We start from the raw sequence: 18298 nt of genomic DNA on the forward strand, positions 1-18298 counted from the left end.
TTTAAAGGCTGCATAATTGTTTAGAGATCTTATATTTGCAGGCTGTGAGTTCCATGCCTTTGCAGCTTGGTAAGAAAATAAAGAGGAAAACTTTTTATGGACTTACTACCTCTGGGATTCGGAAAAGTCAAGATGATAGAATTAAACTAGGATATTTCTTTTTAAAACTGGAGAAACAAATTAGCCTGTATATAACCAGGTGCTGTTCCCTGGATTATTCTAAACATCAAGCTATAAAGTTTGTACAAAATTCGAGCTTCCACAGGGAATCAATGTAGCTCAGTGAACAACAGGATTACCCTTTCATGTTTATGAAGGACAAATTAAGAGCCCCCTTTTACCAAGCTGTGGCAAAAGGGGGCCAGTGTTGGTGTCGACACGTGTTTTACATGTGTGCTGATGCCCCAATTTTACCGCAGCTGGTAAAAGGGAAGTCTCGCCTTCCTGCAGGAAATTGCCTGCAGCAAGTAAAACACTTGCCATGCGGCCATTTCGGGGGGCCCTTACCGCCACCCATTGAGGTGGCGGTAAGGGCTCCCGTGTTAACCTGGAGGTAACCGAGCAGATTACTGCTGAGTACACTTCGGCGCTACAAAAAATAAATACATTTTGTAGCACAGGAAGTGGCGGTGCGCTAGGGGTGAGAAGTACTACCGGGCTGCTGTGGTAGCCCGGCGGTACTTCCTGTATAGCGAGCGATAAGCCCGCATTGGGCTTACCGCCGTTTAGTAAAGGAGCTCTAAGTGAGGAGCAACAGTTTGCACTGTTTGTAAAAGAGAAAACAGAAGGGAGGCCAGATATGGGGGATAGCCCTGATTTTTTGTGTGTATGTTTGGTGTACAGTAATCCACCATTTTCTGGTCACTCGAAGGTTCCTGGAGACATGGGGCAGAATGCTACATGGGCTTTTCTTATTCAGGATCCTTTTCTTGGGAGGGCTTATGTGAAATTCTTATCCCTTTATGAATGTAGTGGACTCTCAGATAGTTGGGGCTGAGGATTACCCCAGAGGTGGATACACACGCAAGTTTAGTGGTATCTGTGGCTAAAACACTCAGATTTACTCAAAATCTTATCTCTAAGCACATAGACTGGTTAAGGGTTCCCTGATGGCTCATTATGATATTAAAAATAAGTATTAGGCAGGCAGAATAATGTCACACTGAAAAATGGAAAAGGAAGACAAATCTGTAATATAGTAAAACTCCCAGTTGTTAGGCACTTCAAAAATGTAGTGCCATGAAAGTGATAAGGCAAAAAGTCTATCAAAATAAAGTAAGGTAGTTACAAAGAATGTCACAAAGTTTCCCTGGTCTCCACTGATATGGGTTCTTTAAGGAAACATCTCTTACACTTCTGACTCCTGTCCTGAAAGGCAGGTGTTGCACCTCTCTGCTCTTTTTTGCAAGTGCCTCTTCTTTATCTCTCAAGGTTTCTAAAGCAACCCTTCTCCTTGGGATATATACAGTATTGTCAGTTAGGTAAGGGCATAAGCTAAGCCTGGGTTTTCAGTCCTCATACACTCCCTCTATGCAGAGCTGACTTTCAGTGCTCCTGATAATGTTTTTCACTCCTATGACCCTTTAGTCTTCTGCCCCTTTTATGCCGATTCTATATATCGCACCTTAATTTGCTCGTGGAAATCGGAGAGTATTCTATAACAATGCATGTAACTTAATTGGTTAACTAGCTAATCAGCGCTGTCAATTGGATGTTAAGCAATGATCAGCACTAATTGACATTAAGATTTATACGCACAACTCATTAAGCGTATTATGTAACATGGTGTGCGTAAATTCTAAGTCACATAGTTAAAAAGAGGGCATTGCCATGGGCGGGGCAGGGGCGATTTAAAATCTATGCATGTTGTTATAGAATACACCTGCTGTGCACCTAATTTAGGCATCGGGATTTATGCCAAAATATGGTGTAAGTAGCCGTGACTAAATTTAGTCGCGTGGAGAGGCGCGCGACGTATTCTGTATACTGCATGGAAAATTAAGCATATTCTATAAAATTTAGATTTACTTTAGAGAATACACCTAGGCATACTTTTTTCCATGGGGAATTTTCAGGCACCATATATAGAATCTAGCCCTTTATGTGTAAATCTGTATTATTCAAAGCACAAATCAAAAAGGACAAACCACAATACTTCTTGGGTAACAAGAAACATACAAAAATACAAAACATGTTGATACAACCAATTAGAAAAGTCAAAGTGCTTTGAGTTTACTCCCTCTAACACACTCCTTCTATAACCCTCCACCCCATCCATCCCCTTACCTTCAATGGATGACCAGACACTCCCTTTGTCTTATTCAGGGTTCAGCCCTCACCAGAACCACCAATCTCCAGTATCAAATCCTTTCCCTATCAGAGCAGTAAACTAGCAGCACTTCACTCTTTATCTTTCTCTTCTGAGGACCAGGCTCAGATTTCTCTGCTGATCTATCCTTCTTCCTCTTGTGTGCAGTGACGGCTGAGAAAGCAAATAAAATGTTAGGAATTATTAGGAAAGGAATGAAAAACAAAAATGAGAATGTTATAATGCCTTTGTATTGCTCCATGGTACAACCACACCTTGAATACCGTGTGCAATTCTGGTCAACGCATCTCAAAAAGATACAGCAGAATTAGAAAAGGTACAGAGAAGGGTGACAAAAATGATAAAGAGGATGAGACGACTTCCCTATGAGGAATGGCTAAAGTGGCTAATGCTCTTCAGCTTGGAGAAGAGACGACTGAGGGGCGTTATGATAGAATTCTATAAAATACTGAGTGGAGTGGAATGAGTAGATGTGAATTCCTTGTTTACTCTTTCCAAAAATACTAGGACTAGGGGGCAAGCAATGAAGCTATTAAGTAGTAAATTTAAAACAAACTGGAGACGATAGTTCACCACTCAATGTATAATTAAACTCTGAAATTTGTTGCCAGATAATGTGGCAAAAGTGGTTAGCTTAGAAGGGTTGAATAAAGGTTTGGATAATTTTCTAAAAGAAAAGTCCATAAGCCATTATTTAAGATGGACTTGTGAAAATCCACTGTTCACTTACATAAGTACATACACAGGATAAGCATATATATATATATATATATATATATATATATATATATATATATATATATATATAAAATAATGAGTGGAGTGGAACAGGTGGATGTGAAGCGTTTGTTCACGCTTTCCAAAATACTAGGACTAGGGGGCATGCGATGAAACTACAGTGTAGTAAATTTAAAACAAATCGGAGAAAATGTTTCTTCACCCAACGTGTAATTAAACTCTGGAATTCGTTGCCGGAGAAAGTGGTGAAGGCGGTTAGCTTAGCAGAGTTTAAAAAGGGGTTGGACGGTTTCCTAAAGGACAAGTCCATAAACTGCTACTAAACGGACTTGGAAAAATCCAAAATTCCAGGAATAACATGTATAGAATGTTTGTACGTTTGGGAAGCTTGCCAGGTGCCCTTGGCCTGGATTGGCCGCTGTCGTGGACAGGATGCTGGGCTCAATGGACCCTTGGTCTTTTCCCAGTATGGCATTACTTATGTACTTATGTAAGCAGCATAAAATCTGATTTACTCTTATGGAATCTTGCCAGGTATTTGTGACCTGGATTGGCCAATGTTGGAAACAGGATACTGAGCATGATGGACCTTCTGGCCGTCCCAGTATCACAACTCTTATGTTCTTATGTTATATTCTCTGTATGGTACTATGAGCCTCAGGAGATAGCTGTGAACTAAGCTGGCAACCCTTGTGCTTACTCCTTCCCTATGCCCCTTGAGAAGGGAACCAAGACTCTGATGATCCCCAACATCTCTTCCACACTGGACTCCTCCGCTAGGGGAAGAAAAGCCTTTTTTCTTCCTCTCTTCTGGACCCTTTCTAGGGGAGAAAGAACTTGCTCCTCCCTAAGCACTGGGATTTTATACTTTCCTCCAAAAACTAACCTCCCTCTTTACTAAGACATGCTAGTGGCTGCCATGCGCTATTGCTGACACAGCCCATTCACTTTGAATGGGCTGTGTCAGCATTGCCATGTGTGGCAAAAACAGGGGGCAAGTCTTTAAGGTCGTTGGGCTACGCCTCTAGAATAGATCACCCCTTTGTTCATTTTGATTAGCAGTACTCTGGAGCAGGGATCCAGAATGTTCCTACAGTTGTATAAGCAGGCACATATTGGGTTCCTGCTAGATGAATATAGCTACATCATTAAAGAAAATAGTTGCTTAATTCTATTTTCTTTAGCACCAAACATAGAACAACTGTTTTCTAAGCTCTAAAATGGTATATGGTAGATTTCAACAAAGTAATATCCCCTTGTTTGTGAGAAAAGGAATAATAGGATGCTCATACATATTGATAATGCTTTAATTAATTTGGTATATGTTTCAGCAAGACATGAACAGTTTTTTCTGCTGATTTTTTCCACAGTTTGCCATTAAAAACAGATACAGGAACCGTAGCAAGGAGATTCCAAAAGAGAACATTGGTTGGATTGGGCTAAAGAAAAGTATGAAGTGAGTATTTCTCATGCTTCGAGGTATTATGTAATACATTATCAATATAAATAGAGGGGTGCATTTGCGAAGAGCCTGGGTGGTTTGCAGGATCCTGGGTACTTTATATCTGAGGACTTGCAAGCTCATTTCCAAACAGGAAACTCCCTTTGTCATTTCTCTTTGAAATTTCAGGCATATATGCTACTTTTTTGTCTGAGAATTTCAAAACAAAATCTTTACCCCCTTCTCCCACAGTGGCCCCACCCATTTTCCCTATGATATAAGCTAGCAGCTTTGTGGAACTCAGCCGCCAGCTTTAGCTACTCAGTAGAGGGCAATTTTCAGCCTGAGGAATTTATTCAGGTAACTGTATAGTTGCCCAGGCAAATTCCTTCAAAATCGTCTGCCCCATGAAAAATATGGCGATACAATATATTAAAGAGGCTTTTATTCAGCATGAGAAAAATGTCCCACTCTAGATGGCTTTATTTGGCTTCATATGCATTTTTTATTTAGAATTTTGGATATGAAAAACACCAACCATACTAAGAAATTGCTTATCAAAATTAATTTTTATTTGCCTTAATTCTGTCTTTTTTTACATGTTGAATAATACACAGTTAGGTAGTTGGTTAAAATAAATGCAGACCAGAGTTTCACTAAATCCAGCTTTTTTCTGATGTCTACTGGTTTTGCTGCATTTGATGTGCTGCATATGATTTGCACTTAGACAATGTTCCACACACATGTGAGGTTTCATGGTCTAATGAGACCACAGTGGAACAATACTGTGCATGGCATTCAACAAGTAAAATAAACACATCACATCAGTCTGTGGTCAGTGGTGTAGCTACGGATGAGCACAGGCCCACCCAGTCTGGTGGCCATTGAGGTGCCTAGAGCACCTCAGCAATGGTTATCTTGCAACCCTGTCTCCCTCTCCTCCTCCCTTGGATCTGGTATCTACCCCTCCCCCCCACCCATGGCCCAGCAACTCCTCCTCTCTCTGAACCTCCCTCCTGCTCTACTTGAGAACTGCCAGTGACTGCAGCGATTAACATCTGCAGCCTGTGTTGGCCCCTCAGGCTTCCTTCTGCCACGTCCCACGACAGAGGAAACAAGAACTGATGTTGCAGGGGTGGGACGTGGCTGAGGGAAGCCTGTAGGGCTGGTGCAGGCAACGGATGTGAATTGCTGCTTCTGACAGCAGTTTGCAGGTAGATCAAGGAAGGGGGGTTTCAGAGAGAGGGGGAATTGCCAGGCTGTGGGCAGGGAAGGGAAGATGCTGAATCCAGGGTGGAGGATAGAGAGAGAGATACAGGACAAAAAGTGTGTGGGAGAAGGAAGTTTTAGAAGGGCCCACCCATGCTTACTCTGGCCCCACCCAAGATGGGAGGTCTGGCTATGCCACTGCCTGTGGTGGCAGCTTTATGTTGGATGATGGACAGGGAGACTTGTGAAGATCACGATGGGTGATACAAAATATAAGTAAATCTAGAAGAAAGACCTACTCCAGTCTGCCCTAGACCTGGAACTAGGGAGAAGACTCACCTTTCAGTAGGGCATAATCCTAAGCACAGAACAAAAGCAATAATAGAGTGCCATTGCAAGAAGAAAGAGAATATCCTTGAGCTGGTCAGTCAAAGCCCAGCCTGAATCCAATAGAATATTTGTGTTTGAAGAGTGAAATAAGAGCATGAGCTATTCTCCAAAGAAGAATGGACCAAAACTGCACCATCTCACCGTGCAAAGTTGGTAGACAGTAATCTTAAAAAACTCATGGCTGCTATTGCTGCAAAATGGGCTTCCACCAAGTATTGAGTCAAGGGGTGTGAAGTCTTATGCAATGAAGACTTTTTGGTTTCTTATTCTTAAATACTTTTTAAATATTTCTATAATTGTTCATTCATGTTGAAAGTGTATAGTGATCCCCAGTTGCTCCTGCCCATTTGCATCAGGTTTAAAATAGCACCAGCAACCGCTAGTAGTAATCTTCTGGTACTACTGCTAGCGGTCGAGCTGTCTTGTACAGCAGCTTGACTCCAACGGTAATACCATGTGATTACCATTAGGGATCACCAGTGTCATTTTGAATCTGGCACTGGCAGAGGCAAGAAGGATTGGGGATCACTCCTGCCTTGAATCCTCTATGCTCCAGGGAATTTCATGGAGGGGTTGACAAAGGGGGCTTTGTAGGAAAAGGCGAGGGGGGAGAGTTTTGATGGAGGGCTTTTTGGAGGATGTAATGGGTGGCTCTTTGGGAGGAAGGATGTAATTGGGGGGCTCTCTAGGGGGAAGGAGGAGATGCATCCTGGGAGCTCTGGGCCATGCTCCCAGCCAGGAAAAATAATGCCAGCATTTAGCTGGCATTACTTTTCCAGAAATAACACAGCTTGTGATGTCCACCGCAAGCAGTGTTATTCAATTTACATAATAATGAGGTGTTTTGTATGCATTTGCATGCTTTGCGTTTCATTTCTATGTGTGTATGTATGTATTTATTTATTTATTATGACATTTCTACCCCGCATTTTCCCAAGAAAGCTCAGGTTCGATGCAGCTTACATAACAAATTAAGAAGCAGCATTACAAGACAATTAATATTAATACAAGAATACAACTATTAAAAAAATGTATCCCACAATAACTTATATTGACATGTATTACAGTAATATAAACACATGTTATTGCTGTTTAACTCATGTTAAGGGGCAAATAACCTGCTTTATAGCTGTAACACACCTTAATAATTACCCCCTTAGTCTTCCAGTACTAAGCTATTAGAACAGCATTTTCAGGATATCCATAATGAATGTACATGAAACTGATTTGTATACATTGGAGATCTAGCACCTGCAAACTGATCTCAAGAATATTGATTGAGGATATCCTGAAAACCCGAATGATTGTGAAAGCCCCAGGACAAGTTTCAGAAGCTGGATTAAAACCAAACCAGAGTTAGATGAAATACTTGCCGAGGGGAAAAATGAATATTTCCCTTTCACACCTAGGTAAACTGAGGCATAGGAAAGGGGGAGGGATTTATCTCTCATTAGAACGAGAGTCAGCTGAAGATTGTTTTTGTTCTTTTGTTTTAGCTGTTTTTCTATTTATAAAGGGACCAATATTCATCCCACAGGAGGCAGCCCGCATAAGTGCTACAATCGACGCTGACCCCAGATATTGAATGCCAGGCTGATATTCAGTGCTAACCGGTTAACTTTTAGCGGTTAGGCCGCCTATTAAGCGGCCTATTTTGATGCCCAACATAGTTTGGCGTTGAATATCCACGCCTAATTGGCTATGTCATATGGATAGCTGCTAACAGGGATATTCCGCGGGAGATTACCTGTTAACTCCCGCTGAATATCCGTGGTGAGGTGCTTAAACGCTATTTAACTGACCAGGAGCTGTTCCTGGCTGGTTACATAATTTTGAATATCGGGGAAAAGTGTTTATCTATATTGACCAACTGTTTTTACATTTTAGGAACGCCTTATTGCTCAAATTAAGATGGTTCTTAGAGTTCTAGTGCTGTATATTCCTCTCCCCATGTTCTGGGCTCTGTTTGATCAGCAGGTAAGAAAAAAAAATAAGGTCAAGTTTAATTTAAAATATTAACACAGAACTGTGAATATCAGTTTACCTTTATGGTTCCTTATTTATGCCTGGAAAATCACCAGATCTAACTTTGAATCTTTCAACAGCCTGAACTGCAAAAAATAAATGTTTTAATTGCAAAAACAGATGTCATAACATTTGCAAAATACCTAGTTTAAAAGCTATCAGGTATTTAATTTCCAAAGAAGATACAACTGAAAGGATCATTTTATACAAACTAGTAAAAAGCCTGTTACATTGCAGCTACAGGAAAGATGGAATGTAACTGTTTAGTTTGGGGGAGGGTCAACATTTGGAGGTCAGATTCTGATGGGATGTTGTTACTTGTGGGCTGAGAACCTGAGGAACTGGGTTCAATTCCCACTGCAGCTCCTTGTGACTCTGGGCAAGTCACTTAGCCCTCCATTGCCTCAGGTACAAGAACTTAGATTTTGAGCCCACTAGGGACAGAGAAAGTATATAATAAATGTAAATCACTTTGGTTGTACCACAGAAAGGTGGTATATCAAATCCATGACCCTTTACCTTTACTCTGATGACCATGGATTAAGAGAGTCTCCCCACCCCTCTATTCACAGTGTTCTAACCCTTCTTCCACCCCTCAGTCTCCCTCTACTCCTCCTCTTCTCCCAGTCTCTCAGTATCCTTCCGCCTTCTACCCTAGTCTCCTAGGGTGATGCCAGTCCCCACTCTTATGTCCCATCTCCCTCCCCCCTCCATCTCTCAGACTCTGTATTTCTTCCTACTTTAAGAAAGGATTCATCTCCTGGCCCACACCTTGTATTGCCACTGCCACTGCTCCTGGACAGCTGGCCCCACCCTCGCTGATGGTCCATGTCAGCCAATTCTTTTGGTGCTGAGTCCCATTTATAATGGAGAAGCGTGCATTCCAAGTACAATTTTTGAGAAGCATGCATGTATGTATGCTGTGTCTTGTTCCAAGTGGAAATATGAATGCTGGTATTACTCATGCCTGCTCTCACGACAACTAGATAGTTTCCAATAATTTTGTATAGAGGGAAGACTAGTTACATTTGTTTCTGTTGATGGCATTACTAACTTTTTTTGTTTAAGCTTTCTCAGTGATAGTTATGGGTAATTTTATTAGTAAAAGCACAGATTTCTAGAAATACAGAAATCATAGCTAAAAACACTTTCATCTCTAGAGATACATTTCTTGCTACTGTTAGACTCATCAAAGTAACTGCCTAAAACCAAATATCCTGTTTCTGAAATGAAATATCCAAGATACACTCTATAGTCTAATAGCCATTATCAGAACAGAGAAAAGATAGAGAGGTATTTCCTTCCCAGAATGACAAAGGGTTCACTTTTTTCATTAACTTTTCCATTCGTATTAAACAGAACAATAAACTGATTTCTCATTAGAATATCTAGAAAGAACCATTATGTGAACGTAACTCTGCCTGTGCTAACAGCTCCATCTACTGTTCTTTCCTTGCTGACCTGATCTATCCTTTATGGCATTATTATTATTATTTTTATAATATTACTGTCACTTGAATAGCAGTTCCTGATATGCAAGAAAGAAAGAGGCTGGTGCTATAAATCCAGTGATGTTAACAAAAAAAATAGTACCAAAAGTCCAAAGTATAAAACATAAAATGTATTAAAAAGAAAATACCTAAACAGGCTGGATCAGAGGTCAGACATTGTAATTACACTATCAAAAATTCTCAAGCGGTCTTCAAGCAAAATAATTGTAACATAGACCACAACTCAATGTGATTAAGTGATTTGAGTAGGATAGTTCAAAGCACCACTGACAAGTTAAGCTTGTCAAAATTTTGACAAGAGGGGTACCTTTTACTGAATAAAGCTGCCAGGAAAGAGACTTGTTAAAAGTCTATGGTAGTGTTCTTCAATGCAAGACCCGGGGGCCAATGGTGGCCCCTAGAGACCTCTGGGGCAGCCCACCATCATATATCTGGATTCGTTTTCTGCTACTCTTTGCCTCTCTATCCAAGTTCACAGCAGAAGGGGGAAGTGAATTGGTGGGGGGCGGGGGGGGGGGGGGGGGGGGAGAGCCGCAAATTTGAAGAACAAGGCATTTCTCAATAGATGAAATAATGCATTTGGAAATGCTCACCTTCTTGAGGACACCCCTAATGAAAGGTTTGCTTGCCTGGCCCTCTAGCCTTAAGGTTGACTCCGGCGCTGGTCCTGGTCCCACCAATTAATTCTTTATGTACCCCTTGTCTCACCATCCCAGGCAGTGACTAGGCAGCTGCCCAGCTCACTTATACAACAAGGGGGCTTACATTAAATTATGTGCCCTCCTGAAACAAAAATACCTACAGTGCCTAAATATATGAGATACCAGCAAGCCTGAAGGCTACTGAAGTGGTGTACATTCAGGTACAGTGGGTATTTTTCTGTTCCTGGAGGGCTCACAATTATAAAAACAAATAGTTAAAGTGGGATTTGAATTTAGGTCCTTTGGTTTATAAACCAGTGCACTAAACACTAGGCTGACCTTCTGCTCTGTATGGACATCTGGGTGGCCATTTTCTAAGAATGCTGCTATAGAGTCGTCCATGTCCCTTGTTTTCCCCATTCAAAATTTGGATATTTCAGTTTGTAAAATGGATGTTCGTGCTGGACGTTTCTAGTGCATGGATGTCCATCTCATGTATGTTTGAATTTGCTGTATCCTGTTCAAACATACATGTGACATGGACATTCTAACTTGGACTGCCTTTCGAAAATGCTCCTCCACATATGCCAAATCGTGCCCTTATATTAGAAACATCTACTCGATTGACAATTCCAGCACTGAAGAAAATACATTTTGAAGTGTCTCGTAAAGGTGCCTTTTCAACTGCAGGGCCAATGTTGTGGAACAATCTTGCCTTGAAAATAACAATGACTATGGATACTATCCAGTTCAGAAAACCTTTGAAAAGTCATGCATATGTAACTATTTAGAAATTAAAAGCAGGCTGGGGATTTTGTATGTATTGAAAATTGTCCCTGGGAAAACTTGTGGGTTAAAGTAAAAGTAGTGCTTGGGATAAATATGATAGAAAGTGATTATGTTTATTTATTATCGTAAGTAACAGTGATTATTACCTTGATAATAATGATTGTGATTTTATGATATGTTGTATTTTTTTATGTTTGTGTTCTATGTTTTATGTATGTTATATTTTATACACTGCTTAGGTATAAGTGAATTATAAATAAATAAACCATAACCATATATATAAACTGTATATACATAAGTTTGTCTAACCTGGTTAGGAGATGGTCCTGGGCAGTGACACTTGGGTAGGGTTTCTATTTATACACATATTTTATAAAATGGTCATAAACGTGTGTAAAATAAAACTGTGAATTTGCACATGTCCCAAGTGTAAATGAGTATATCTCCCCTGGAATAACTTTAAAAGGGAAAGTATGCACTTACTTTGTCTTATAAAATTAGTGCAACTTATGGTCTTCCAATTGCACAAGTTAGGTTAATGTTCATGAGAGTAATATATATGTATCCATACAAAGAGATCAGAAAGCGAACTCCATTAATTTTATTTTATAGACAAATTAGCACATTTGGTAGGGTTGCTGCTCTGCCTCAGCTATGCATTATCAGCTCTTGACTCAAGAATCAGAGTAATAGAAACCTAGTTTGCTTACTTATCCTTTCTATCAGATTGAATTCCACCTGAAAGTTTCAATTAAAATGATAGTTAGGTTTGTATTCAATTCTTACTTTATTTTGTTTTCTTAAGGGATCAAGATGGACATTGCAAGCCACCACAATGAATGGAGACTTTGTAGGTTATAGTGCCTTTCCTTTGCAATTATTTTGTCTGTATGTCTTATGTTTGTGTGCAATTTGTTGTCAGTTCTAACCAGTTATATATATATATTCTTTTAGGGAGCTCTTCATATTGAGCCTGAGCAGATGCAGGTAATAATCTGTGCACTATTAATTTTCCTGATCTTTCTATTTAACATCCAATGTAAGCATGTCAAAAACCTTCATATATTGAAGTCCAGCAGATTTAACCTTTAACCTTGATTTTATTTTTGTAACAGACTGTGAATGCTATTTTGATTGTCATCATGGTCCCCATTGTAGATGGTATTGTTTATCCTTTGATCAGAAAATGCAAATTAAACTTCACGTAAGTACTATTCACTATGTTTAGTTTTATGACAACCAAGGACAGATTATGAAAAGCTAACTTACTTATTTCCCAATAGCTAATATAGAGCCTCTTTTACCAAACTGCGTTAGCAATTCCCATGTGACAATGCTGATGAAGCCCATTCAAAGTGAATCACTAGCAGGGTTTGCAAAAGAGGGCCATAATATGATCTAATTATATATAAACTAGTGAAAAAGGCCCGTTTCAGACACAAATGAAACGGGCGCTAGCAAGGTTTTCCTCGGAGTGTGTTTGTTTGAGAGAGTGTGTGTGATAGTCACTGTGTGTAATAGTCACTGTGTGAAGGAGAGTGAATGTGCGAGTGTGTGTGTGTGAGAGAGTGAGACTGGGTGCAAGTGGAGTGTGTGTGTGAGAATGAGAGTGTGTCCCAGGGCCCCCCCTCTCCCTCCCTCCCAGTTCCAGGGTCATCTTCCCCTCCTCCCTCCCAGTTCCAGGGCCCCCCCTCCCAGTTCCAGGGTTGTCCCCCCCCCTCCCTATGCGTCTTACGTCGAGTCCTGCAGTCGAGAGAGTAGTGCACCGCGCTTGCAGCCCCGCAATGCCTTTCAGGGGCCCAGGCTGCACCCAGTATCGCGCTGCCTAGAGGGAGACATGTGGGCTGCACCCTGTGATATGGAAGCGCGGGGCAGTAGCAGCGGCGACGGCCATTAGCGCGTGAAGGGCTCGAGGCGGCACAGTAGAGAGCGGCTCATGAGCCAGGGAGTCTTCCTCTGCTCCCTCCTGCTCAGTGTTTGTTGCACCGCCGGCATCCTGCAGCAGTCCGGTGAGCTCCACGCGCACTGGAACCTGCTTATTGTGCGTATGCTTGTGAGGGTTTGGAGGCATCGCTGCTGTTCAGGTGGCCGGCGGGAGGTCAAGCAAGCAAAGCTCTTTTAATCTGCTTTTCTGGGGGGGGGGGGGGGGGTTGGTTTTTGTCCTTTCTTTTTCGTAGCTTTTATTTTCCATGAACGTTCGATGAAGCTGCCTGGGCCCGCACTGCTGTTGCTTGGGCTCTCTGGATGACGTCATCCAAGGTTTCAGTCCCAGGCACAGCCAATCAGAATGGAGGCACGGGCCCAGGCAGCTTCACAGAATGTCCATGGTGCAAATTATTATATAGGATAGTAATGTTCATTTTTGTAGGAAACAAAGGTGCCAGTAGCCATCCTTAAGTGCAGGATGACCACTTAGGGCCCACCTGCACAATAGCCACCCCGATTACAAACAGCCACAAAGTCCATATCAAGGCGGCATTGCAAATATTAAACAAGTCCTTCAAAACACATCACTTATTGGGCAAAGAGAACAAATCCCTATATACAACTAGCATGCTTGCAAAATACCTCACTTTAGACACCTTGGTCTTTTCCCAGTGTGGTATTACTTATGTACTTATGTACTTATTTACAAAAAAAAAAATTACAGTGGGATTTGAACCTGTGTCCCTTGGTGTAGCATCTACTACACTAACCATTAGTCTACTCCCATGGGTATAGTTTTGACTGTTTCATTTGGGGGGGGGCAAAGAGTGGGGTGTCGCATTATAGCATATTTTGCATATATACATCTGATACATATTCATTATGGTTATTAAAAAAAAGAGAGAGAGACAAAAACAAATTGAATAGGAAGCCGCTATTTCAAAACAGTGAAGGTATACAGATAGAAAGATAATTTTTTAACCGAAAATTTGCCAACAATGGGAAATTTCTCTCATTATGCTCCCTCTCACGTTCACATGAATTAGCAAGGGGAAAGCACACTTTCCCTGCCCCCCTTCCCTAGGCCTAACACCACTACCTTGACCTTTTCTCCTTCTCCAATGCCCAGCTCTTTCTTCCTTCTTACCTAGCACGTCCCTCCTCCCCCAGTGTGGACCTTAGAAGTACACAGACTCTAGATGTAGAAATACAGTATTGTGGAGTCAAAATGGCTGACAGTGATAGAACATAGTTTCATGTCTTCCAGAGTAATGTCTTCAGATAGGTTAGTTCTATGTTTTCCAGAGCCTTACCTCATAAAAAATAGGGACTACAAAAAACAAGCAGACAAAAACTGACATGAAGACCACCCCCCTTCTCCTCTGCCAAAAAAAGCCAGACTCTCTATAAGCAGTGCAATTCTGGTAAATGAAACAGAAAAGTATTTTCTTCTGTACTCTGCTAAAATTCAAAAATTGATAAGATGTACATTTCTCAAAACAGACACAGTCCAACCATTAAAAGAAATTAAATAAAAATATTTTTTTCTATCTTTGTCTGTCCCGATCTCCCTCTCCTCTTTTCCAACAACCACCTGTCCCCATCTCCCTCCTCTCTTTCCAACGTCCTCCCCCTTGTGTCCTCATTACCCTCCACTCTTTTCTAGCATTGGCTCCCATGTCCTCATCTCCCACCCCACTTTTCCAACAATCACGCGGTGTCCCTATCTCTGTCCTTTCTTTTCCAGCATCGGCCCCCTGTGTCTCCATTTCATCCCTTTTTTCCCGTATCCACCCGTGTCCCCCTCTCCCCCCTCTTATCCAACATCTACCCTCTCTGTGTCCCCATCTCCCCCTCTTTTTGAGCATCTACCTTCTCTGTGTCCCCATCCCCTTTTTTCCAGCATCTGCCTTCTCCGTGCCCCATCCTTTTCCATCATTGCCCCCTGTGTCTCCATCTCCCCTCTTTTACAGCATTGTCCCCTGTGTCCCCATCTCCCCCTTTTCCAGCATTGCTCCTGTGTCTCCCATCTCTCCATTTTCCAGCATTGCTCCTGGGTCCCCCATCTCTCTCCTTTTCCAGCATTGCCCCCTGTGTCTCTGTTTCCCCCTTTTCCCTTCCTAATGTTCCTCCCTGCCCAGCATCTTTTCATTGTCCTTTTTTCTTCCCATATTCAGCTTCACCCTTCCCTCTTGCCTTCTTCCTGTACTACCCTGCCCTACCCACCCTACCCCACTTGATTGCCACGTCTCTTCCTCTCTCATCCCAGCCTGCCCACCCCCGAATGGTCTGACATCTCTCCCCTTCAATCTTCCTCCTCCAATCTAGTCTCTCTCTCCCCGCCCTATGAGACCTGCATCTCTCCCTCTTGCTCACTCTCCTCCATAGTCCCAGCCCCTGTACCTCTCCAGTAACTATGATTGAGGCAGTTCTCCACCAGCACTGGGGCCTCTTCTCAGGCGCGTCCTGCCTACACGGAAATTAGGTGGGATGAACCAGGGAAGAGGCTCCAATGCAGGCAGAAAACTGTTTTGATCACCACTGCTGGAGAGGTACAGGGTATACAGAGGAGAGCTGGTGGAAGGGAGAGGGAGAGATACAGGACTCGCATGGAGGGGAGGAGAGAAAAAGAGAGAGAGAGTGATACCGATGCTCAAAGGGGCCCTGGGCACAGGCTGCGCTAAATACAAGCTGCCTTTCCTGTGCTGCGCCCTATCCACAGGAAGTTGCATCAGAGAGGCAAAACACAGCACAGGACAGGCTCGGGCAAGGCAGGCCGAGAGGCAGCTTGTCTGTACTGGTGACTCATCACTCAAGATGAGGTCGCACTATGGAGTGATACAGAGGCATTATAGTATATTTGGTCTTATTTACCATCCCTTTCCTAATAATTCCTAGCATCCTGTTTGCTCTTTTGGCCACCACACACTGAACAGAAGATTTCAGCATATTATCTACAATGACACATAGATCTTTTTCTTTGGTACTGACCCCCAAGGTGGACCCTAGCATCAGGTAACTATGACTCGGATTATTCTTTCCAATGTGCATTTTGCATTTGTCCACATTACATTCCACCTGTCATTTGGATATCCAGCCTTCCAATTTCCTAAGTTTATCCAGCAATTTTTCACAGTCCACATGTGTTTTAACAACCTTGAATAGTTTGTGTCATCCGCAAATTTAATCACCTCACTGGTTTTTACAATTTCCATATCATTTATAAATGTTAAATAGTACCAATCCCAGTATTGATCCCTGAGGCACTCCACTATTCACTCTCCTCCACTGAGACAAATGACCATACCCTCTTTTTCTGTCCAATAATCAATTCCTAATTCACACCAAAACATTGCCTCCTATTCCATTACTCTTTAATTTTCTCAGAAGACTCTCAGTAGGAATTTTGTCAAAAGCTTTCTGAAAATCTAGATACACTACATCAACAGGCTCGTCCACATGTTTATTCATGCCGTCAAAGAAATGAAGCAAATTGGTGACACAAGACTTCCCATAGCTGAACCCATGATGACTCTGTCCTACTAAATTCAAAATTAAGAAGCATCATTTGTAAGCAAAATAACTTTTGAATAGACCTTTACTATGCTTCAGCAATTCATGGGGTGTAAATTTAATTTGTAAATACTCACACCACACTCATTTTCTGAATTATGGTATTGATTTAATACTATGCATGTAGCACATTTTGGTACACAACAGGTCCTTGAGCTACAAGTCATTTTTCCAAAAAAAACGTTTTTATTGCTATTCATTTGCATGGTCTCAAAGGTTTTCTCGTTTCACAGCTCCCATTTTGCTCTCCATATGCACGGTATCATTCATTTAATCAGTCACAGTTACTAAAAGGAACAAAGTATTTCCATTAGTTGAACTTTATTGAAGGTATCTACACATGTTAGCATTTTGTCATAAGTACATAAGTATTGCCATACTGGGACAGATGGAAGGTCCATCAAGCCCAGCAATACCTGGCAAGATCCCAAAACAGTACAATACATTTTATGCTGCTTATCCAAGAAATAAGCAGTGGATTTTCCACAATTCATTTTAATAATGGCTTATGGACTTTTCTTTAAGGAAGCGATCCAAACCTTTTTAAAAACCTGCTAAGCTAACTGCTTTTATTACATTCTCTGGCAACAAATTCCAAAGTTTAATTACACGTTGAGTGAAGAAATATTTTCTCTGTTTCATTTTAAATTTATTACTTTGTAGCTTCATTGCGTGCCCCTTAGTCCTAGTATTTTTGGAAAGAGTAAACAAGCGATTCACATCTACCTGTTCCATTTCACTCATTATTTTATTGACCACTATCATATCTCCCCTCAGTCGTCTCTTTTCCAAGCTGAAGAGCCCTAGCCACTTTATCCTTTCTTCATAAGGAAGTCATCCTATCCCCTTTATCTTGGGATCTTGCTAGGTACTTGTGACCTGGATTGGCCACTGTTGGAAACAGGATACTGGGCTTGATGGACCTTCGGTCTGTCCCAATATAGGGAAGGGAAGGGAAATGGGGACTTTATATACCGCCTTTCTGAGGTATTTGCAACTACATTCAAAGCGGTTTACATATATTCAGGTACTTATTTTGTACCAGGGGGCAATGGAGGGTTAAGTGACTTGCCCAGAGTCACAAGGAGCTGCAGTGGGAATCGAACTTAGTTCCCCAGGATCAAAGTCCACTGCACTAACCACTAGGCTGCACCTCCACTCCACTTATGTACTTATCATTTTCATTGCCCTTCTCTGTACCTTTTCTAATTCCACTATATCTTTTTTTGAGATGCGGTGACCAGAATTGCACACAATATTCGATGTGTGGTCACACCATGGAGCGATACAAAGGCATTATAATGCCCTCATTTTTGTTTTCCATTCCTTTCCTAATAATACCTAACATTCTATTTGCTTTCTTAGCCGCCACCGCACACTGAGCAGAGGGCTTCATGTATCATCAATGATGACAACTAGATCCCTTTCCTGGTCGTTGATTCCTAATGTGGAACCTTGCATTACGTAGCTATAGTTCGGGTTCCTCTTTCCCACATGCATCACTTTGCACTTGCTCACATTAAACGTCATCTGCCATTTGGATGCCCAGTCTCATAAGGTCCTCATGTAATTTTTCACAATCCTCTTGCAATTTAACAACTTTGAATAACTTTGGGGGTCTTTTACTAAAGCTTAGCTTGAGCTATCTTCAGCAGGGCCCATTTTATTCCTATGGGCTCTGCTGCAGATAACTCATGTTTTAGTAAGACCCTCAAGTTTGTGTCAT

At 41.6% G+C, this 18298-nt stretch overlaps 1 protein-coding gene across 1 annotated transcript in view; it reads left to right on the forward strand.

Annotated features, from left to right (window-relative positions):
• The window catches only part of SLC15A1 (solute carrier family 15 member 1), a 178212-nt gene that overhangs the window by 116496 nt on the left and 43418 nt on the right, over positions 1-18298 (forward strand). The window contains 6 exon segments of the mRNA XM_030201355.1: positions 4438-4480; positions 4483-4523; positions 7995-8084; positions 11879-11923; positions 12028-12060; positions 12189-12277. Of these exon segments, the coding sequence (XP_030057215.1) occupies positions 4438-4480; positions 4483-4523; positions 7995-8084; positions 11879-11923; positions 12028-12060; positions 12189-12277 (341 nt within the window).

Source organism: Microcaecilia unicolor, chromosome 4 (genome assembly GCF_901765095.1).
Source record: "Microcaecilia unicolor chromosome 4, aMicUni1.1, whole genome shotgun sequence".
In the NCBI taxonomy this organism is placed as follows: Eukaryota; Metazoa; Chordata; class Amphibia; order Gymnophiona; family Siphonopidae; genus Microcaecilia; species Microcaecilia unicolor.